Genomic DNA, 24,022 nt, shown 5'->3' with positions numbered 1-24,022 from the left:
ACTTTGCCCAAGGGCCAACTTGGACATAATGATACCCTGTTATTTTAGAACAACTGAGAGTTTTGTTCAGCACTTTCTCCCCTTTGACCTCTCTTGGAGTCTCTGCACTTATCTTGGCATTTAGAGCTGATGTTTTCCCTTTCATTTTCATTTCTATAGCTTGGTATTTCTCTTGATGAAACAGTCAATGAAAAAGATCTGGATGACTTGTTGTGGATCTTCGGCTGTGAGTCATCTGCAGTAAGTAAATCAAAATTCACATTCCTCATAATGACTATTTGAGGAGGTGTCACAGATGGCTTTGCCTCTTATGGGCCTGAGTGTGAGGGAGAAGGGGGCGCAGGAATGACATTAGGTGGCCTGCGTTAAAATTATGCCACCGATTGTCCCTTGCTACTGTGACTGCTGATAGTTAGAGGTCACTGCCGTGGGCCCTAGCCAGGACTGAGCAGCAAGGCGAGTTGGAAGGATTGTTAATGGTGTTTAATTGAAACTATTCCTAATACAAAGATTCATGACATTGGCATCTTGGTTATGTTGATTCTGGGAAAACTGACCTAATATGTGCCAGGTCTTATGCTGTGCCCTGCGGCTAGTGGTAAATCAGACATACTTCCCTCCCTTTTGGAGCTTATAGTCTAATGAGGATCCAAACAGGCACAAGACTGCAATCCAGATGATGTACTATGATGGGCACTGTCCAAAGATGCTCTCTGAGCACAGAGTGGAGGGGGCTTCTCACCAACACTTGGAAGAAACTGTCCTAAGCTGAGACCTGAAAGATGAGTAGGAGCTATCCAGACACAGTTGAGAAGAAGGAGGATGGGGCCAGAGGTGTTCCAGACACTGGGAAAAGCAGCCACAAAGGCTAGGAGGAGAGAGGTTATATGAGAACTAGAAACAGTTCAGTGTGACTGAGTTGGTTTCTAAAATGATGAGATAGCAGGGACATGTGAGCAGAAGAGTCTGTGGGATGGAAGAGAGACGTCAGCTATCTAGACCTGTGGCAAGGTGTTAATCACAACACTCTACAAGGCCTGGAGCATAGGAGCCACTTAATAAATATTTGTTAAATGAATCAATGAAAGGAAACAGAAGGTTCCAGAGTGTTGATCAGTGCTGCCCTGGTTGTCTGAGTCCTCTTTGAGAGATGACTTAAGTATCAGATAACAAATGTAAATCATCAAAAAAGTATTATACTGTTCTCTTTTAATCTTTAATTAATGAACAAGACTGAATAATATCTTCCCTCTAGAACTCTGCAGTAAATTTAATCACAGATATTTGTTCCATGCATTTGAAGAATATTTATGGAGCAACCACTGAGGGCTCTCATACTATCGGCCTGGAGCAGAATGAGGAGCAAGCCATGTATCTAATTATATATTCTGGATATTAAATGCTTATCAGATATATGATTTGCAGATATTTCCCCCCATTCTGTGGGTTATCTGGTAATTCTCTTGATAGTGTCCTTTAATGCACAAAAGTGCGCTTTATTTTTTCTTGTGTTGCTCATGCTTTTGGTGTCATATTTAAGACACCATTGCCAAATCCAAGGTCATGCAGATTTGCCCCTATACTTTCTTCTAAGAGTTTTGTAGTTTTAGCTTGTAAATTTAAGTCCTTAATCCATTTTTTTTTTTTTTAATAAATTTATTTATTTATTTATTTTTGGCTGTGTTGGGTCTTCGTTGCTCTGCGCAGGCTTTCTCTAGTTGCGGCGAGCGGGGGCTGCTCTTCCTTGCAGCGCGTGGGCTTCTCATTGTGGTGGCTTCTCTTGTTGTGGAGCACAGGCTCTAGGCGCGAGGGCTTCCATAGTTGTGGCACATGGGCTCAGTAGTTGTGGCACACGGGCTTAGTTGCTCCGCGGCATATGGGATCTTCCCGGACCAGGGCTCGAACCCATGTCCCCTGCATTGGCAGGCGGATTCTTAACCACTGCGCCACCAAGGAAGTCCCCTTAATCCATTTTGAATTAGTTTTTGTATATTCTATAAGATAAGGATCCAACTTCATTCTTTTGCATGTGTATATCAAGTTTTCTCAGCACCATTGTTGAAGAGACTGTCCTTTCTCCCACTGAATGGTCTTGGCACTTGTATTTTATTAGAATTGTTCTCAAAGATAAAAGAGCAATGTCAAGTGAGAATCTTTACTTGAGTGTTATCATGGTCGTCACTTTTTAGATAGCCCTTTAAAATAGTTTACTGGAACTTGCTTCATTATTCAAGGAACATGCAGGGGATGTCAACTTTTTTTTCTTTGGCAGTAAAAATTGTTCACTTTTCTTTGTTCACTGTGGCTAAGTTCAACAGAACTTAAAAACAGTGTTTTGGAGAATTGCCACAATGCATGACCCCTGACATCTGTCATTGCACTGTGCCAGATATCCCTGGGGTGGGTGGTCAGGGAGGTGGGCGGTTGGATGGTAGGGAATTTCTGGTGCTCTGTCAGAATACACGCTGAATGGAAGCCTTCTTCACATGTGGTTCCAGGCATGCTTCCTGCCCTTCAGTTTCTTTGGTCTCTCCATGCAGGAGCTGGTTGCTGAAAGCATGGGTGAGGAACGGAGAGGTATTCTAGGGACTGCCTTCAAGAGAACTAGTCCATTCCTCACACATCAAGTGTTCAACAGGTTTGTGTAGTTTGTGTGACTACTGCATTGTGTGCTGTGGCTTGGGAGCACGGTAGAGAGTGGCTTCTACTATGGCATTCTGACTATGACATGGCCTGGTTTATTGTGGCTCAGCCTGACTCACTACTAAATCCCAATTCTAACCTGGGCAAAGCACACCTTATTTCCTGGTGGCTGTGCTCCCTTGACACTATAACCCCTAATTCTACTCTCAAGAAGATGGGAGTTTTGATGCATAGTCGCCAGGCTGAAGATCATACCCAGGAACTCAACATCCTCTTCTTTCCAACTCTTCCTCTCACGCCCACAGGCAGCTTCTTGTCCTAGGGCATCCTCTGAGCTTCATGGGGGGTACACGCCCTTCCCTCTGATGCTTTGTTGGCATGTTGTCCATGGCCTAATTTGATCTGTATGTTGAAGGTAGATGTCAGTGTGTCTTACCTTTTAGAAGGATGTGTATGGGCTCTTACCTAACTATATTGACCTAAACCATGTGTTTTATGTTCACAGCTATCACTCAGAAACAAATATTGTCCGATATATGAAGAGATTGGAAAACAAAGACATTTCCCTTGTTCATAGCATGATTCCACTGGTAATTATTGCCTTTATTTCCATTTCCCACCCTACCCTGATCCGACCTCTTTGGGTCACATCTAATATGCTGCAAGAGGGATGAATGGGTGACCATTCGGGGAGATGGGAGGGCCGATCAGATAGACCATAGGATGTCACTAACGTAATACGCTTTGGCTGTGCTTCTTAAAGGGGTCCTGTACCATGAAGCTCAACAGTTCATCTGAACTCACAGTAAGTAGGTCACTTCTATTAAAAGGGAACTTAGCAGAGGCAGTGTCTTGGCTTATACATAAGCAGATAACTAGAGAAAGCTGCTGCTGGGGCTGTGATTTAATAACTGCTTTAGTAATCCTTTACCTTGCTCTTCAGCAATCTTGGCAGAAACCCTAACTTTATCACAACCTGATCATTTAAATTTATGGGTGAAATTATTTTTAAATATTAAAATAATTAAACATACAGTGTTTATGTCTTCCTACCTTCCCCAACTCCCCCCACCACCCTTTTAAACCTGCCATGTTGAAAGCTTTTATCAATTTGTAGTTGTTAAGCTCAGATAGAATTAAGAACCGTAAGCCTTCTTTCTAGAAATCCTTTCTCAGTGCCAGAAAGGTAGAGATTTGAGGTTTTAATTTGTTTCTTGTATCAACAGAAGATTTGTGTCCCCTGCTATGGTGTTTGGTAAGTATCTCTACTAGGCTAGGATGTTTCCTTTTTTCCATAGGATTAGTCTGATACGACAAATCACATCAGGCAAAGAAAATCATTTTATATTCTAATAGGAGGATTTTCCCCATTTGCTTTTATGTTGGTGTTTTGTTCTGCTTCATGAAAAAAGAATGATATATGTGCTATGTAAGAGCTTGAATAAACCATGCCTGAAACAACTCATTGGGTTTCATGGATATAAATCTATTCAGGGGCCTTTTTGTTCCTGAAAAAATAGGAAATGGTTATACTTTTGTATAAGTTCCCTTTCTGGGCCTCTGTGACCCACTTGTAAAATGAAGGCAGTAATAGTACTTACCCCATAAGATTGTGGTAAGAGTTAAATGAATGAATGTATGTAAAGTGCTTAGAACAGTGCCTGGCACATAGTAAGCACTCTTTGTGTTAGCTGTTGCTATCATCATCATCATTATTAAAGTCAGTCTTGTTATTACTATTACAATATGTACATATGTGTATGTTTCCTCCCTTCTTGCTCTTTAGCCTATCACATGGAAAGAATTTGCAAACATCCACCCCTTTGTGCCTCTGGACCAAGCTCAAGGGTACCAGCAGCTTTTTCGAGAACTTGAGAAGGATTTGTGTGAACTCACGGGCTATGACCGAATCTCTTTCCAGCCTAACAGGTAAGGGGATTTCTTCTTCTGTCTTTTCAGTTATCTCTTGTAGTATAATACCCACTGGGATGGATGACTAGAAGGTCCAAAGTGGCCTCATTCACATAACTGGGAAGGTAGTGATGGCTGTTGTCTGGGAACTCAGTTAAGGGTGTTGACCTGGGCCTTGGTTCTTCTCCATGTGGACCTCTCCAGTGGTTGCTTGAGCTCCGTCACAGAATTGGGTCTGGGTTCAAAGTGGAGTGTTCCAAGATGGAAGGACGTGGACGCTGCAAACTTCTTAAGGCTCAGCCTCTGGAGTTACACAACATCACTTCCAGAGCATTCTATCTGTCACAGCAAGTTTCAGGGCCAGCCCAGATTGAAAGTGGGAAGGGGACAACATGTGGGTGTGAATGTCAAGAGTCCTGGTTCATTGCAGGCCATCTTTGGAAGCTAGTTACTACATCCATCTTATAGTGTAAGAATCAGAATCAAGCACACGTGTTAACTCCTTATAAGCAGTAATGCCTCAATCTAGTAAGGCCAGGAGAGTCCGGATCCTAGTTTGTTCTGTCACTAACTTTGAAAGTTCCCTTCCTCTTTTCTGTCCTCGGTCTCTGTCTGTAAAGTAAAAACATTTGAGCAACAGTGATTTTCAAAAGCAAAGGGCTCTTGCAGCATCTCCTGGGTACTTGTTAAAAAAATATAAATTCCTGGGCCCCACTCCAGAAGTACTGATCTCCAGGGGTTGAGACTAAAAGTCTTTGTTTTTACGAAGCAACCAAGTGATTCTGATGTAGTATAGTCAACCTGGATCCACTGGATTTGTGATCTTTCTGTCTTCATGGGAATAGATAGACAGACAGACAGACATGTCGTCAGCATGTGAATTAACATCTGGGGATACCTTCAGAGGAGGAGTCTGGTACGTGCCCCGAGGTTCTCTACCTCCCACTGCTCAGTGTGGTTCTCCACCAGCAGTCTCAGCATTGGCAGCACCTAGAAGCTTGTTAGAAATGCCAGATTTCTATTTCAAGATACAAAAATCAAAGGATTTTTAAAACTGAGACATTTATTGTCTCATTTTCTGAGACAGAAAGTAATCAGATCTTAATCAGTTACTATCAAGCCCTACCTCCTGTTTGGAAACATAGGTAACACAGCAAAGCCATACACTTTGTGAAAACAATATACCCCATACAGTACAAACCCTTTAGGAAGAGGGCATGTGACAGATGAAAGGACACAGAGCTTTTTTAATATTAGTCTCTCAAACTCTCATTTCATAAATAGGAAGGAATTGACATTTATGAAAGTCAGGCTGTAGTATACCTTCATTAAAATGTCATCATGCAGCTTTGCTTTTTTTTTTTTTTAATTAAGGGAGGAACCTGAGTAAATTAACCTGAGGCAATAATACCTTAATTAAGTGTTGACAATGAAGAAACTGCCCTCTAGTGATGGAATATGATCACATCTTCTGTATTGTACTGGAGAGCAATTTTTCAAGACCATTTTAACTTTTTAAAGTCATTAGCTCTTTTTTTTTTTAAAGTCATTAGCTCTTGCAGTAAATTGAGGTCCCAGGCAGGGTCTCCAGAAGACTGACTGAAGGATGAAGAAGCTCTCCTTCCCATAAAGCAGTGGTTCCCAGGCCTGGAAATTAGACTCACATGGTGAGTCTATAACTAATCCTGATGTCCAGATCACAATCCCAGATGGAATAATAATCTCGATGGGGAAAGACTAGGTTGAGGGAAGGATGCAGGCATGGGTATATCTTTAAGGCTCCCCGGGTAATTCCAGCTTGCAGCCAAGGTTGAAAACCATCATCTTAGAAGTTTCTCTGTTCTCCTCAGTTTATCTAATGCTCTTTCTCTGTCTTACTCTCCTCATTTGCATGATTGTCAGCGAGGCTCCATTCTCTATCCCAGTCTTGGAGGAGGGAAAGAAATCTTTATCATTTTGTACCTCCTGGCAGTGATGCCTTCTCCAGCTCCAGAGATTCCCAGATATACCACCCATTTCCAAGAGCTGACTTGAGTGTTACAGAGGCTGTGTTGAGGCTTAGTAGAGGGATATTTCTGGTCCTGAGCAGAGGCTGCTATGACAGATAGGGAAATACCTTACTCTTTGTTGGGAAAATACAGGGGCTATGCTTCCAGTGAGTAAGGAAATTTGATGTCTAATTTGGGAAAAGAGGAAGGGATGCACCACATATTCTATGTGAGTGACTTTAGTTTTAGCTCTTCATAACCTCCATCTTGGTTTATTTGTGGTAATCTTTTCTCCATAGGTGGATTATAAATCCCAGGTCTTATAATTCTATATTCCAGGTCTCAGAGTCAGTCTACCACAAGGCTAACTACTTACTGGTTAATTAGTCATGATTTAATGCTGGCTAGTGTCCACTGAAATCTAAGGGACCAATGTAGGCTTTATAGTTATTGTAAGAAGAAACACAAGTTTTCTTGACTACTCTGCACAGAAAAAGAATTTAGTGTACCATGTCAGCCACTGAAGTTATACTCATAAAATAGAGGGTGTAGTAACCTCTTTTATCAAGGGACCATTTCCTGGTGTTTTTATTTATACCTGACAAGTTGGAACTGGTCAGTGTGTCTATAGAGTTCTAGAGTCCAGTCACCAAAACTTTGGAATCTAAATATATTTCCCTTCCTTTTTTGTTACTGCATGGTATTTAAAAGATAACTATGGCATAATTTTTAGGAAGTAGCGTTAGTAATATTTTATAACTTAATTTTTTATTGTGGTAAAATATACATAATATAAAATTTACTATTTTAACCATTTTTAACTGTCCAGTTCAATGGCATGCATTACATTCACATCATTGTACAACCATCAACTCTGTCTAGCTCCAGAACTTTTTTATCTTCCCAAATCGAAGCTCTGTACTCATTAAACAATATTTCCTCATTTACCCCTTACCCCAGCGCCTGGCAACCGTGATTCTACTTTCTGTCACTATTAACTTGACCACTCTACGTACAGCACATAAATGGAATCATACAATATTTGTCCTTTTGTGTCTGGCTTATTTCACTTAGCATAATGTATTCAGGGTTCATCCATGTTGTGACATGTCAGCATTTCCCTCCTTTTAAAATATTCCATTGTATGTATGTACCACATTTTGTTTATCCATTCTTCCATCAATGGACATATGGGTTGTTTCAACCTTTTGGTTATAAGGAATAATGCTGCTATGAGTGTTGGTGTACAAATACCTGTTTGAGTCCCTGCCTTCAGTTCTTTTGGGTGTATAGCCAGACATGAAATTGTTGACTATATGGTAATTCTGTTTAATTTTTTAAGGAACTGCCATACTGTTTTACAGATCTATGCAGAGGCATAGATGGAAAGAGAATCAAAGGATGGACACCGAAATAGTTATCTCAAGGTGGTAGAATTTCAAGTGATTTTTACTTTTTGTCCTTACGCTATTTTAGTTTATAAAAACGTTTTTTAACCACGATATATGTTATTTTAATACAATCCAAAAATAAGTTACTTTTATTGTGGGGAACGTGCATATTATGAATCAATGAAATTCTTGATAAGATGCTTACAGATTCATTTCCACCCTGACTCTCCTGATCTCAGGGGGTTTGGCCATCAGCTGATAGCATAATGAAGTTGGCTTTGAACTTGCCTTGGGGTTGAGGCAAACCACTGGTCTTCCTTTGTAGCAAAGCCGTACTCAAAGTGAGGAAGGTTTGCAACAAAGGGCAAAAGAGCCAAACTCTGTAGAATAGAGTAATATTTAACATCAAGTGGACTCGAAATACAACTCTCTGGTTCTAAAATGCCTAAGTAGGAAAACTGCAATTTTCAGGCATAAACCTGAGTGTTTCTGCCTGTTTTCCTGATGGCTCCGTCTCGTCTGTGCTGCTGGGCCCTCACATAATATCTTCCAGTCCAGAGCAGTTTTATGTTATGCCCACAGAGGGTTTTTATTCTTTCTCTCTTTCTCTAATAGTTCCCGCCTAGATAGAGACTGCCACAGGGCCTTTGTCTTCAGTGCACTTTTTTCTGAGGGGAAATCAGCAGCTCAAAGGAGAGGTTAGCTAGCACCCAGGATATGTGAGGCCTCCAGAGCTCTGTCATGTGGCTTCCTCCCTAGTTGTGATGTAGGTTTCTCTCCTATACAGCAAGAAAGGGAACACTACCTTATTGATCTGAGATTTAATTGAGGGATGGCTGATAAATATGGATGACAAAGGATTTTGTAACCAAAAACTGTGGCGTGAAATCTTTGGTTCATATAGCCAAGCCTTCACTTGGTCTATTTCCTGGGACAGTTAGATCCCAACGTTGTTTAAAGGACTTGAAACAAAAATGTCAAGAAACTTGTCCCCATTTCTCTTATTTGCTCAATCTATAAACACGGAGAGCATTTCCAGCTTAGTGGAGAACATAGCCAGATAATATTTAATTACCTTTCCATTTCCTACTGTGCCCAGTGCAGCTTGCTTCGGCTTGTTCCCCATATCCCTGTGACACTCTTAAAATCATTCAGCAGCACACAAATACACTCTAGGAATTGCTAGGTTAGAATTATGATATAATGTTTAAGGCAGACAGAAACAGCATTTAACACCTTCCACGGATATCTAAAATGAAAGACAAGCTGGAATTATTATTAGCTCACTTGGCTTATAAAAGTGAGGGAGTTGTTTTTGTCTTTAAAAACTGCAAACTGTGATCTTGAGTGTAGATAGAGCTAGCGGTTGCTTTCCTGGAATCTCCTCCTGGTAAGGTTCTTAAATGAGGTGTGAACAGGGCGCAATCAATGACTCTCAAACTTTATTGTGCATGAGAATCACCTGTAGGGCTTGTGAAATTGCTAAGTCCCACCGCCAGAGTTTCTGATTTAATGAGTCTGGATTGAGGCCTGAGAATTTGTATTTCTAATATAATCCTGGGGGATGAGGTGGTGCTGGTTTGGCTACCACACTGTGAAAACCACGGCCTGCAGGGGTTCTCAGTCCTGGCTGCATATTAGAATTCCTGGGGAGCCTTTGAGGTATACCATGGCCTCCCCACCGCGCAAACTAGCTACATCGGAATCTCCTCCAGGGGCAGTACCCAGGCATCACAGCATTTTTAAAAAGCTCCTCAGGTGATACTAATGTGCATCACTGGGTTGCAAAGTGTGTTGACCTGGAGGAACACCAAAGAGGGAGGTTTAGTTATGACTAATATCTTCCAGTGGAGTGAACTTTAAAACTGGCCTTTGCAGGCCAAGTCATGACTGTCATGTGCAGATCACATTGTTTACAACAAAGAGAGTCAAACCCCTGATATTGGCCATGTCCCTCCCCTTCTTTCCTGAGCTCATGGTCAGTGTCATTGAGTAGACTTACCTCATTGATAACTTCTGATTCGCTTTCCTACTGGGCCTAGTGCAGCTTCAGAGCCCTCCCTTACAGAGAGCTCTGAGAAACCAGATATTAGAGACCCTCTCTGATGAGTGACTGATTTCCCAAGGAGACACTCAGAGTGCCAGGAAGAGAAAGAAGGGTGAAGGATGAAAAGAGCCACTTTTGGGGAAATATAAAGCAATGAGAAGGATCTCCCCTTCCCCAACTTTCTTGACTCTCAAGAGTATATTTGGATTTTTGCAGTTTGTAAGGCTTTGGAGAAGTGGTTCTCACATTGGGCTGTACCCACAGAATTTCTGATTCAGTACTCCTGGGGTGCAAGCCAAGCATTTATATTTCTAACAAGTCCCCGGGTGATGCTGATATTTGGGGATTTTGAGTTTGAAAACCACTGCTTTAAGGTGCTCTTGAGATATCAGAAAGGTTAGAGTGGCTGGATCCATCCAGATGTTTTTTGCCCAGAATTCAAAGGTTAAGCATAGAATTTAGCTTATGTCAAATTAGATACAGGTTGGTAAGAACATGTTGAGGGGGTGTTATTTTAAGCTACTAGAAGCAGAGATCTAGGTAGTGTTTGGAATATTTGAGTTATGCAACAAAGAGTTTGATTGAATTTGAATTGCTTCTAAGATATGGAAGCATATCATGTTTATCCTGTCTGTAAGATAGGAGTCAGCACTAATTCTACCTTGTTTTCTTGAGAGTGGTCCTCTGAGGTTGCCATGCACTGATTCAGGTCATTTTTGACACGCTGGCTGTTTTGTTGATCATTTTACTGTGATTAGTTTTACCATATGTCAGTTTCTTAGCTAACATTTCACTTGGATCATTTTTGTTCCTAACCACTCGTTGGTGGTATTTTTAAAGTAAAGAAGGGTTTGGATGAGGACAGTTTGGCATTAGAATGTCCAACATCAAAACATTATGTATCACAAGAAATTATTAATAGTGCTTCTTTCTGGGGAGTAAGAGTGGGAAGAATTTGGGGGGGGGGTTGCTTTCTTTTTTTTTTTTACTGTAAGCTTCATCCCTTCTGCATTGATGGAATTTTAAAAAAATCAGACAAACTTATTACTTTTATAATACAAATTTTAAATTCATCTGTAAATTAGGTGGCATATCCCAATGAGACAGATGAGAGTAAGATCTAGAGGAACTCAGGGTAAAATTGCTTGAAAAGGGACAGCAAATCAAGGAAGGCTTTGATATTAGGGGCAAGAGAAACTCCAGGATGGCCCCATCTCTTTGTTAGACCTGCCTAGGAATGAGTGACTTTAAAATGCTGTGTTGTAGGAGAATTTAGTAATCCCCTCCCGCCCCATGACACCGTCATTAAGTAAAGGTTCTTAGGTGCAACAACAGAAGATGGGTTGGCATAATTTAAGCAGAAAAGCAATTTACAGGGTGAAGATATTGGGTGCTTCCCAGAATTGATGGAAAAGCTGGAGAATGGGGCTTCAAAAGTGAGCAAGACCCAAGGGAAGTTGGCAGCAGAGAACAAATCAAGGTCACTACAGGGGAAGCATCACCACCACCACTGTGACTGCCCTTTTCCTAGGGTCACTCCCTCCAGATTCATGAAGTCCCAGGTTGGAGTATCCGTTAGGTTGAGACTGGGTTACATGTCTAGCACCTCGTTCATGGGTAGTGATTGGGAATATCTGGTCCCTTTCTGCTTCCATAGGGGGTTTTAGGACCCTGCCTTTCCCTAGACTCACACAAAAGGGGAAATTCCCCTTTTAAGGGGACTGAAAGGCTGAGCATTTCTACATATACACCCACGAAAAGAGCAACAATGAGAACCTGCAAATCTCCAACATCCTAATGTAACTCTTCCTTTCTATTTCTAAGCACATTCACATGTTTGATCATCACAGCACCATTTTCTAATTGAGTTGCCTTTGTTTTTTACTGTTTGTTATGTAGTTTGTTTGTTACTGTTTTTACTGTTTATATGTAGTTTGCAGATATTTTCTCCCAATCTGTAACGTGTCTTTTCATCTTCTTAACAGGGTCTTTTGCAGAGCAAAAGTTTTCAACTATGATGAAGTTCAATTTATCCATTTTTCCTTTTATGAATTGTGCTTTTGATTTCAAGTCAAAGAACTCTTTGACTAGCTCTAAATTTCAAAGATTTTCTTCTGTTTAATCCTAAAAGTTTTATCGTTTTATGTTTTACATTTAAGTCCATGATCTATTTTGAGATAGTTTTTGTATAAGGTATGAGACTTAGGTTGACCTATGGAAGTCTAATTGTTCCAGCATTATTTGTTGAAAAGGCTGTCTTTCCTCTATTGAATTACTTTTGCAATTTTGTCAAAAATCAGTTGGGTTTATATATGTGAATTTATTTCTGGTTTCTATATTCTATTCCATTGATCTACAAGTATATCCTTCCATTAATAATACACTATTTATTACAGTAACTATATAATAAGTCTTGGCATCAGACTGATTCTTCTTACTTTTTTCTTTTTCAAAATGAAGCTATTTCAGTTACTTTGCCTTTACATATAAATTTTAAAATAATCTTATGTCTACAAAAATCTTGGTTTTATTGGATAATGATGCATATTTTAGCTCCTAAATATTATAGTTTTGGGACTTCCCTGGTGGCGCAGTCGTCGAGACTCCACGTTCCCAATGCAGGGCGCCCGGGTTTGAACCCTGGTCAGGAAACTAGATCCCACATGCATGCCGCAACCAAGAGTTCACATGCCGCAACTAAGGAGCTGGTGAGGTGCAACTAAGGAGCCAGTGAGGTGCAACTAAGGAGCCCGCGAGCCACAACTAAGGAGCCTGCCTGCTGCAACTGAGACCCAGTGCAACCAAAATAAATAAATAAAATTTTTTTTAAAGTTATAGTTTTTACAATAGGCTAGATGTTAGATATTATAGATATTATAGGTGGTTGAAGGGAAACAATTCACTTCGTATTTAAATTTACAGTTTATCACTCAAAAAAACCTTTTCATGAAAAATGTATTTTTAAATGTAATAATTTTAAAAACATATCATAGGAAACTTCTGAAGAAGTTCAGATATTATTAGAAATAAAATAGGCCCACTGACTTGTAGACAGCTTAAAAGAAAACTTCTCTGAAACTGCACACTAAATGTGGCCATTAGTGTGTGAACTACAATGGTGTGTTAAAAACTACTGAATGATTTTCAGAAGAATATCTAGAGAAAATTAAAACAAGAATAGATTTGGTAAATCTCGATACTTAATAGTTCAAAAAAATTGTATAAATCTTAAATTACCAGCACCCAAAATTTTAAATGTTATGATCCATAACATGATCATTTTCTTTAGGGCACTATTTTTTTTTAAATTAATTAATTAATTAATTTATTTTTGGCTGTGTTGGGTCTTCGTTGCTGCGCTTGGGCTTTCTCTAGATGTGGCGAGCGGGGGCTACTCTTCGTTGTGGTGCGCAGGCTTCTCATTGTGGTGGCTTCTCTTGCTGTGGAGCATGGGCTCTAGGCGCGCGGGCTTCAGTAGTTGCGACATGCGGGCTCTGTAGTTGTGGCTCGCGGGCTCTAGAGCGCAGGCTCAGTAGTTGTGGCGCACGAGCTTAGTTGCTCCGCGGCATGTGGGATCTTCCCGGACCAGGGCTCGAACCCGTGTCCCCTGCATTGGCAGGCAGATTCTTAACCACTGTGCCACCAGGGAAGTCCCTAGGGCACATTTTTAACACCTTTTGACTTGTATAAATATAGTATCCCACTTTGACTTGTATAAATAAAACATCCTACTGTTTTCTCAGTTCAATTTATAGTATAATTCAACAGGAATTTTGGTGACTGCTGGGTTTCACACTAAGTCGTGAATTGTAGCGTATTCTGCAGTCACGCAAATGGGTTCTATGTTACTTTTTTGTAAGTATATATACTGTGCAGAAATCTTTCTCTTAAAAACAGCAGCTACAATAATCCATCTTCAAATATTCCCAAGCAGCCAACTTCTGAAGAATTTCTTATGGTGTATATAAAGTCAGCCACTATATTCTTTAGGTGGAACAAAGAGGTTATTTAATGACTGGTTGAGGATGACTTCTGCAATCAGTGACAAAGGTACTCAGTAACTGACCAAAATGCCTTCTTTATAGGATGCAATTCACTTATAATCTTATGCTTAAATTGTATGCTTAAAAAGTGCTGTGCTTTCCACCTGTGACTATTGGCCATGCATATCATTCTGCAAAATCATCTGTAGGAGCAGGCCATCCATGTTCCTTCTTCATCATAGGTAGATGTATCTGCAGTTATATTTCTAAAATCTAGTGGAAGTTTCCAAGTGTCCCTTGGGATTTATTTTGTGTGATAGTCCAATAAAAATTTGTTCCAAAGATCTAAAAATTTAACCTTTCCAGATAGAACTAAATTGTAATATTTCTTAATCTTAACCTTTGCTCAGTGCTCTTAGCAAAGGTAAAGGTAAAATGATAAAAATCTTTGAAGTTTATTTTGTCCTTCTTGTTCTAATCTTAGCAAAAGAGCTGAACTATCACTCTAGCTCTGTCATGCCATCTTCAAATTCCACCCCCCCCTTTAATTAATTTTTTTGCCAAATTCACATTGAATAGCTGCCCTGAAATCCCACACTTACGATGACACACTGACGCTAATAGGGTCTAGGTTTAAATCATTACAAAACTGTTGAATCTCATCAACTCCAATTTATTTTCACCTTGTGGATCATTGTACTTGCTATACAGTTGTTCTAGCTTCGTCTGGTCTACTGGATTTCGTGTGGATTCTTTGTAGAATGAGTCTGGGTTTTGGAAGAAGTTGCTAGTTCTCACTCATTCTGTGTTAAACAGTACAATATGTCGCAGTTTTTTCACCAGCCTGAGTAAATGCCGTGACTGGGGGCCTTGTTTTTCTCAGACAGTTTAAGCTTATGCCTACCTGGCACTTCTAAGTGGGTCTGAGGCTCCCCATTCACTGGCATCCTCCTCACTGTGGCTGGCTCCGCAGGTCCAGGCCACTAGCCACTTCATTTTAAATAGATGTCAGAAGACCACTATCCTAGCTGCCCCTCCACAGGTAGTACTTTTCTGATGGGTTCTGTCTGGGTTATGCTTATAAGCAGTTACTTTTCATAATACTTTTCCACCAACAGGTGGCACTAATAATTCCCCTTATTTCCATAGTACCCCAGGAATAAGACTTGTGTGGCATTTAGAACATATCTTTTGTACTTTTTTGAGTTGAAACATGGCTGATTTTTAAGAATATCTAAGGCAGAAAACACCCAGCATTCCTGATCAAGTCTTTAGCATGTTGCCTTTCTCCTGGATTACTGGCTCCTAGCTCCAGTCTCTTCTTTCACTCCTAAACACCTTGGTTGGTCTTCCAACAAAACAAGATGAGTAGAAGTCATGACAAAAACACAGAGAGAAATACAAAATCCATGTGCTGAAGTCCCTTTCCATGGGGGAAAGGATGACATTAATGTTGATTGTCTGGACTGGAGAAGAACTCAATTTTGAACAAATTGACTAAACATTTATTGCAGAGCTACTCCATGCATAGTACTATTCTATATATTCCCTGTGAGTACTATTCTATATATTCCCTGTGAATGTATAGAGAACTCTAATACCTAAGATCCTATTCTCAAAGCCTATACCCTAATTGAGATAAAATAGGCACACGAAGTACATGTGAGATCTATAATTTCAATGTACAGTGTATGAATAGGATGGTATTATCAGAAGAACGAGTAAAGTAAAATACTACGTGAGTTTGGAGGAGGTAAAGAATAATTCAGTCAGTCAGTCAATCAGTATTTATTGAACACCCCCTATGTCAGTGTTCTTGGCATAGAGAATACAATGTTGATAAAGACAGATAAGATTTCTGCCTTCAGGGAAGGCCTCTCTGAGGAGGTGACACTTGAGCTGGGGCCTAAATACTGATAAGAAGCCAGATATTTGAAGAACTAGAGGAGGAGCTTTCCAAGCAGAAGGAACATTTAGTGAAAAGCCCCAAGGCAGACATTGGCTTGATCTGTTTCAGGGAAGGAAGAAGGCTTGGGTGGCTGGAGGATAGTGAGCAAGGAGAGAATGGCAGAAGACATGGGTGTAGAGGTGGATGGAAGTCACAGATCATGTGGGGGATTTGTAGGCCATGGTGAGGAACTGGATTTGTGACTTTGCGGAAGGCTTTATAGAAGAGGCAGAACTTGAGTTGGGACAGTTGAAGAATGGTGGATTTGGCTTGTTGGAGGGAAAGGAGAGGGTGATAGAGGTTGAGGGATGTGGAAGTGCTCATTCAAATGCTGTGGTAGCCCATCCTCAGCCCATCCTGAGTCACAGAGTGATGAGGGTTGCTGCCTGAAGATGGTGATGATTGATATTGATGATGATGATGATGTTGATGATAGTGATGATAGTTGCCAGTACTTAATGAGTGTTTACCTAGTGCCAGGCACTGTGAAAAGCCCTTTACCATGGATCATCTCATGTCTTATCATATCTGCCCTTCGAGTTGGGTGCGATTATTATGCACATTTCAGAGATGAGAACACAGAGAGTCTAAGTAAATAGTGGTGTAAGTGGTTTGCTAAAACATGGCATGTTCATTTTCCTGTTCTCAAAATAAAGAACATCAAATGAGCTAGAACTTGTTTTTCAGAAGCCAGGAAAATAGAAGCCCAGTGTTTGCCTCCCTTCCTGGAAGAGAGAGGAGAGAGGCAAAGCTCACTCAGTGTGGGTGATGAGGAAATGGGTGCCCCAGGTCTTATGGGGACAGGCCTTTTACATGGAGCTAAACCTCCTAGTTCTGTCAGTCAGACAAGGGTTCTGTGAAGGAAAGCCAGCGTTTGCTCCCATGACTCTCAATCCTTTGGGAAGCACAGCGTGCTCAGAGGAGCCTCACTGCTTACAAGTAAAGCACGAGGCCCCTTAAGACAGGCCAACTTGTATCAATGTCTCCGGCTGTCACTGTTGGCCGGTTGGGCATGTAATACTCTGACTCAGTTTCTTCATGTGCAAAATGAAGACAATGGTACCTATCTTGTGGGGGTATTAGGAGGATTCAATAAGATGATGTAAAATGCTTGGTGGTGACAACAACAATGTTTCCCATTTACCTGTGTTTACTCAGTGCACAGTGCCTGGTAAAGAGGAAGTGCTTAATTAATGGAGCAGTTTATACTTATTGTTATTATTATTATTCCTTAACTCATCTAGTCTCTTCTGTTGCTCTGTGACACCCACATTGTGGAAATCACCACTTTCCTTCCTTTCCTCCAGCCAGGCTCTACGCCCTGCACACCCAGATGTTTCCCTGTTCTCTGTCTTTTTCTCATGCTGAGCCCTAAATCGTCAATTCTGCCGTCTCCTGACACCAAACCATCAATGCCCCTATGCTAGTTTGCAGATATTTCAAATCCAACTGGTTCCATCCCAGCGTTCTCTCAAAAAATGTTTTCCAATGCTCAAAATTTTAGCTTTTAGTTTAGAAATTAAACAGTTTATCCAATTTATTCTTAAGCCTTGTGCTTTTTTAGAGTATGATCTCAATATTACGGGGTGACCAGAAGCGATGAATGCCAAAACCACCGCGCCTTCCACAGAGTCAAAAGATGGTGTAATTTTGCGAAATGGAGGAAATATGCATTTTGAATGGGATTAAAAAAACCTATTACTCACTTCCTTTCCTTCCTGCAGAGAGTACTGAGAACATTAAGTAACAGTTTATGACTGACTCAGCATCCCTCCCTGGAATGTTAGTCATTAAGTGTTCTCTAAAAGTAGTGTCTTCAAGGACTGCTGAAACAGGGATGGCCAGCCTCTAGCAGCCATGATCATTAGGGCTTGGGAAAGCCAACCCTGAGACTGTCAGGAATGGTGCCACACTCAAAGTGTACAGTTCCTTTGGGGTAATCTGATCATTGACTAAACATTTGGTGATGTTAAGAAATTATTGTTCATTGTTTTAGGTGTAATAATTATCTTTTGTTTTTATTTATTTATTTATTTATTTTGGCCGCGCCATGCGGCATGCGGGATCTTAGTTCCCCAACCAGGATCAAACCCGTGCCCACTGCAGTGGAAGCGTGGAGTCTTAACCACTGGACCACCAGGGAAGTCCCTACAGTTATCTTTTAAAAATAATTCTTATCTTTGAAAGATACATATTGAAGATTGAATTGATGAAATGATGTGATGCTTGAGTTCTGCTTCAAAATAATCTAGTTCAGAGTGAAGGATATAGGTGGAAACAAGATTGACCATAATCTGATCATTTTTAAAGCTGGGTGATAGGTATAATGTGATGGTTCCTTATATTCTTCTCTCTACTTTTCTATAATTTTGGAATTTTCCATAATAAAAAAAAATTTTTTAGGTGCATGGGTAAGCTTTAGTGCACAGACCAGGTACTGTTGTGGTTGTTCAAGACTTTAGGCTCATGCAGGGGTCCTAGGTGAGCTTTTAGTGTCACATGTTGGTGAACACACAGCCTGTGCCCGATGAATATTGAATGAGTAAATGAAAGCAGAGAGGCATAAAGCTCTGACCCTTTTCTTCCTGTCTTTGCAGCGGAGCCCAGGGGGAATACGCTGGGCTGGCCACTATCCGAGCCTACTTAGACGGGAAAGGAGAGAGACACAGAACAGTGAGTGTGGACCGTTTGCTCACCACTGGGGGGTGGGGGGAGGGCAGCAGGTTCAGCTTTAGGGTCCCTTTCATTCTGTGGGACACTCCCTCCAAGTCTTCTTGGAAGAAGCTGGGGAAACATATAATCAAGAAACAAATGTCTATGAACTGGCTATTACGATCCTTGCCTCCAAGACGTTTCACTGAACCATTTTGAGGGAAAACATTTGGAGATAAAAGGCTTTCTCTCAAACCCAGTCTGTAAAAGTCAGCCAGTTGGCTGTGGACCTGCTCCCCGCAGGGAGCAAAGGGAGGAAGGGGCAGGAATGTTGCCATTCCAAGCCTCCCTCCTTGGCTCAGCCCTGGACAGAGGGCAGAGACCGAGCTTTCATTCTTCTGTAACTCCTACTGTGCCTGAGCACGGTTCTTGTCATATGTATGCTCAGAAAATATTTATTGAATAAATAAATTCCCTATTAAGTGATTCTCAGCTCTAAGCAACAAAAGAAGACATGGGACATGGAGCAGAGTTCACGGTTCTGCTTCTTTGTTTGCTTTGGGCGAGAGTCTAGTCTCCAGGGTCCAAACTGCTTTTGGGGGGCCCTTGTGCGGCCAGCAGGTGCTAATGGGCTCGCCAGGCCTCCACTAATCCCCAAAGGCAGTGCCTTTAGCAGATGACCTAACAACACAGGCTTCGGATTGTGGCTGAAGGAGGTCTGTGTTCCTGGGACCTTCATTTTGGTGATGGCCACGCTAAACTTGAACTTCATGAGCTGTGGAGGTGGTGTTAGAGGGAGCAGTGGGTAGGAGCCAGGATCAGGTCGAAGTGTCTGCCCAGCCCAGGAGAGTTAGAGAAAAAGGTGCTGGGGTGGTCTGGCTGCCCACATAAGTGGGGTGCAGTGGGTGGTAGTCCAATCTTAGTCCATTCCTGGTTTTATTAAAGCTGGAAGATTGTTTATGGCCAGTTGCCTGGATTTTGCAGTGAAGAATTTAAATACTATTTCACTTCCCTTTCCCAAAAGGGGAGAAAAAAAATTTTCTCCCACCTTCCCTTGTTTATCCATCCTGATTACACAGGTGTGTTTTCCCAGGCCTTCGTCCTGGTTGGGGAATAGAATTGATTTTCAAAGACCTTTTGGAAAACAGGACATTTATTACTTGAATAAGTTATTGAAGACTGGCCACATGCAAGGTACTGTGTGTGCCAGTCCAGAGAGAGATCAAGCGATAAATAAGACAGACACAGTCCCTGATATTTCAACTTTTTTTTTTCGCTTGGGTGTTGAATTCTTTAACTTTCTAAGGAAGGGTTAGTTTGGAATTACAGTTGTTCTTTGGACCTCAGAATCTCAGCACCGTCATAGAGTCAGAAAGGAAACACTGGGACTCCAGTGAGAGGATGCCAGATGACTGACATTTAAAGTTGCTTTTTCTATTTTTCCTCCGTGGCTTCCATGTACTCAGTAGCCCCTGGAACTCCCCATTGTTATGTTCTTTAACCATGAGGTGTCTGGGACTCCTGGGGAGGGAGCCATTCATCCTGTGTAACCATCTTCATGTCGCTCCTGCTTTATGGAGAGGCCGCCGAGATCTACACTGTGGTGCTTGTGGAAGGCCAGTGAGCAGCTAGCGAGAAAAGGCCAGCTAAAACCCAGGGCTGTCCACTCTGTGATACTTCCCATCCCTCCTTGGTTCCCTGCTCTTTAGTCTGACACCCGGAGCTATCTGTGAATGTCTAGGAGTTGGGGACCAAACCAGAAAGGTCAAGGAAAAAGGATGAGAGACGTTTTGATTGGGCCTGGGCAGAGTTCTTCTGTGACTCATGGATTCTTTTTAGCTCCTTTTCCTTCTTTGTTTTTTCCAGTCCTCCCTTCTCTCTCAGTCCCCTTGTGTGTGACTTTTCTTCTGGCACCACTGTTCACACTACCATCACTGAAATGTTGGGAGAGGTTATTCCACTGAAGGACAGACAGGAGTGGGATGCTGCATTTTGGGGGGTGGGTGAGGGGAGGCAGGGAAGGCTACCCAGTCACTGAGCTTGTAGAAATACAGAACTCTTAAGTTTGGAAATGTTGGCATCCTTTTCAGATTAAAGATTTTAATTAAACCTGACTTTTTTAGTTAAAGAAAAAGAAAATGACTTATTATTCAAATAATCAGGATTTTTCAACATCAGAGATGTCTAAGACAGCTGCTTCCATACAACAGACTCTAATGGAATCTAGTAAAATATATCCTTCTTTTGGAAAAAAAAAAAAAAAAAAAGAATGTGGGGAAGTCATGTGCTACAGAACCTCCTGGGTTCCTGATGATTCTCTTATTTCAAGCTGTTTTGGAAGTTATTTTCACATTTACTCTTAGGTTAAATTTCAGAGGTTCCTAAAATGCAATGGCCAAGTTCTTGATTTACCAGTTTAACTTGAGAGAATACAAATTATTTAACAAACACTTATATAGAAATTACTCTGTGCCAGGCACTGTCCTAAACACTTTATATTTATTAACTCAATTTGCCTGTCAAATACTAACTCAGGTTTGTTGATCAGAGACTGAATTTCCTATACAAAGGGAAAACACTGACCAAAAAACCCCCCAAAAACCAAAAAAAACCCACCACCAAAAACACCCCCAAAACCTATATGTATTTTTCTTTTCTCAGCTGCCTGAGGCAAAGGAGTGGCCTTTTGTTTTTGGATTTTACCTGTGGTAAGAAATTGATTTCCCTTGCAAAGGAGCCCTCCTCCTTAATCTGTCACTCATTCAGCAAGTCTTCTTTTTTTTTTTTTATAGATTTATTTAATTTATTTATTCATTTGTTTTTTGGCTGCATTGGGTCTTCGTTGCTGTGTGCTGGCTTTCTCTGGTTGCCGCGAGCGGGGGCTACTTTTCGTTGCAGTGAGTGGGCTTCTCATTGCGGTGGCTTCTCTTGTTGCGGAGCACAGGCTCTAGGTGCGCAGGCTTCAGTAGTTGTGGCACACGGGCTTCAGTAGTTGTGGCTCGTGGGCTTAGTTGTCATGTGGGATCTTACCAGACCAGGGCTTGAACCCGTGTCCCCTGCATTGGCAGATGGATTCTTAACCACTGCACCACCAGGGAAGCCCCCAGCAAGTCTTTGAGGATGAGCTAGCTATGTTGGGTCTATACCAGGTGCATTGGGGGGTTAGAAAAACACAGCATCCACCTAAATTGGCATAAATGTGCCAAAGAGGGTTAATGTTGATAAAATATCAAATCTGGGTCCTGTTATTTCCAAGTCCTTTGCAACGCCACAATTTTTAAAGTGAGGATCCACATAGAAAATCAGAAACGTCTAACAGCAAGAAATCCCTGACAAAACCACTGAGACCTTTTCTTCCTGCTAATCCTTATATCAGGATGTGTATTAGTTTCCCATGGCTACTGTAACGAATTACTACAAACTTAGTGACTTAGAACAACACAGATTTATTTTCTTATAGTTATGGAGGCTAGAACTCTGAAATTGGTTTCACTTGGCTAAAGTCAGTGTGTTGGCAGGGCTCGTTCCTTCTGGAGGATCCAGGAGAGAATCTGTTTCTTTGCCTTTCCTAGTTTCTGGAGGCCTCCTACATTCCTTGACTCATGGCCCCTTCCTGCCATCACTCCAACCCCTTGTTCAGTTATCACATCTTCTACCTCCTCTGTAGTCAAAGCTTCCCCTGGCTCCTTATGATGAGAACACTTGTGAATGCATTTAGGGTCCAACCTATAATCCAGATTTCAAGATCCCATCTCAAGATCCTCAATTTCTCACCTCAAGATCCTTAATTTAATCACACCAGCAAAATCCCTTTTGCCATATGAAGTCACATTCATAGACTCTGGGATTAGAATGTGGACACATTTGGATGCTATTCAGTGTATCACAAGATGAGTGACATTTTTAGCTTGGATGTTTTTGTTTCCTTATAACTTCTCTGGTATGAATTCTTCATTGAGGCCTTTAACAAATATTTTATATTCATTTTTAAATATTCACCTTTCCCTTCCTTGATCAGTGTTCTGCCCAGAAGGGATCCTTTTATCCAAAGATCCTTTGGTAGAATAAAAATATCTTGTGAGAAAGGAAAAATAACTCCAGCTTTGGTCCTGAGAAATTAAAGAAAAGAATTTAATACAAAAGGGAAACATTTAAACAAGAAAAAGGATTTGAGGACAACACAGCATAATAAGCATGAGACCAGTAACCATTCAAAAGAGGCACTAACTTTCTGTCTGCAGAAGAACAACAAAGTAATTTCATGTTTGCCTCTGTTTGTAGTTCTCTTTGGGTCACATACATTTTGCTTAAGTAGATGGCTTTGCTGTTTTTGAGGAAACAGCTGTAAGCTAAATATCCCCTTCATAAGCCTATTTTTATGATGCCCATCCATTTCTCTTTAAGGGGTGTCAGTATTGGTTCTGGGATTAAAAAAAATTAAAAACAGGATTGTTTTCAGGGTCAAGATTGCTTCTTCTTGTTGCTTTCTGTTGGAGGGAACTCCATGAGGCCCTTTCCTGTAGTGGGGCACCATCAGATCACACAGAGCACCTGTGTTCACATGATTTGGGGGCAGGAAATGCAAATGATTTAAATCTGGGAATTTTAACGTTGTGCCTACCATCCGCCTTCCATAAGAATTCAACACATCTTTAAGCTCTGGCTTAGGTTCTAGCTCTTGAAATACTTTCTCTTGATCTCTTCAACTTGAAGTGGCACCCCGTTATTCTGATTTCCTTTGGTACCTGTGGGCTCTAGACATTTTTTTTTAAAGAATTTTTATTTCCCCAATTATACTGACAACAACAAGATGCTTTGGAAAGAGAGGAACGGCTTCCTCAGATAAGGGAGGAGGAGATGTTTCCACTGGCCAAGGAGACTAGGTTGAGGTGATGCAGTCCCTGTTTAAAGGGTCCTTTTATTTATTTATTTATTTATTTATTTTTAATCTGACCGCACCGCCCGGTATGTGGGATCTTAGTTCCCCACCAGGGATCAAACCCGCGTCCCCTGCATTGGAAGCGCGGAGTTTTAGCCACTGGACCTCCAGGGAAGTCCTTCTAGACATTTATTTATACGGATGCCAGCCTTGTCAGTGAATGCAGTGTGTGAGCACAGGGCAGGGGCTGATCGGCGTTTGTGCTTAGTTATGATTCTCATGGCAACTAACAATTCATTGCACAGAGTAAGCATCCAATAATGAAGTAGTCATTGGTGTGTTGGCACTGGGAGGCCTTGGAATATGTCGGCTATTACTTCTCCTGGTCTCAGTAGAGCCAAGCAGAGCACTGGAGCTGTGATGTGTGCATTTGAGTCCTAGAGTTTAACTTCCAATCTCATGTTCTTGTAAGGTGCTTTCTATATATTATAGCTGAGACAAGGTTAGAATAAGCCTAGGCCTGCTTTTGGTGTTGCTGGGTTAAGGGAGGAGAGTATTAATATTCTGAAAGTCTTTAGGG

General features: G+C 41.2%; 1 protein-coding gene and 1 pseudogene across 1 annotated transcript in view; one reads left to right on the top strand and one right to left on the bottom strand.

Moving 5' to 3' along the window:
* Positions 1-24,022, top strand: part of GLDC (glycine decarboxylase) — a 96,607-nt gene that overhangs the window by 44,286 nt on the left and 28,299 nt on the right. The window contains exons 11-16 of the mRNA XM_061200411.1: positions 160-240; positions 2,541-2,638; positions 3,149-3,233; positions 3,407-3,448; positions 4,430-4,572; positions 18,509-18,584. Coding sequence (XP_061056394.1) covers positions 160-240; positions 2,541-2,638; positions 3,149-3,233; positions 3,407-3,448; positions 4,430-4,572; positions 18,509-18,584 — 525 coding nt within the window. The remainder of the gene's footprint in view (positions 1-159; positions 241-2,540; positions 2,639-3,148; positions 3,234-3,406; positions 3,449-4,429; positions 4,573-18,508; positions 18,585-24,022) is intronic.
* Positions 14,163-14,910, bottom strand: LOC133098103 (DCN1-like protein 2; annotated as a pseudogene).

The sequence above is a fragment of the Eubalaena glacialis genome, chromosome 9, assembly GCF_028564815.1.
Source record: "Eubalaena glacialis isolate mEubGla1 chromosome 9, mEubGla1.1.hap2.+ XY, whole genome shotgun sequence".
Classification (NCBI taxonomy): Eukaryota; Metazoa; Chordata; class Mammalia; order Artiodactyla; family Balaenidae; genus Eubalaena; species Eubalaena glacialis.
This window is presented reverse-complemented; position numbering and strand designations above follow the sequence as displayed.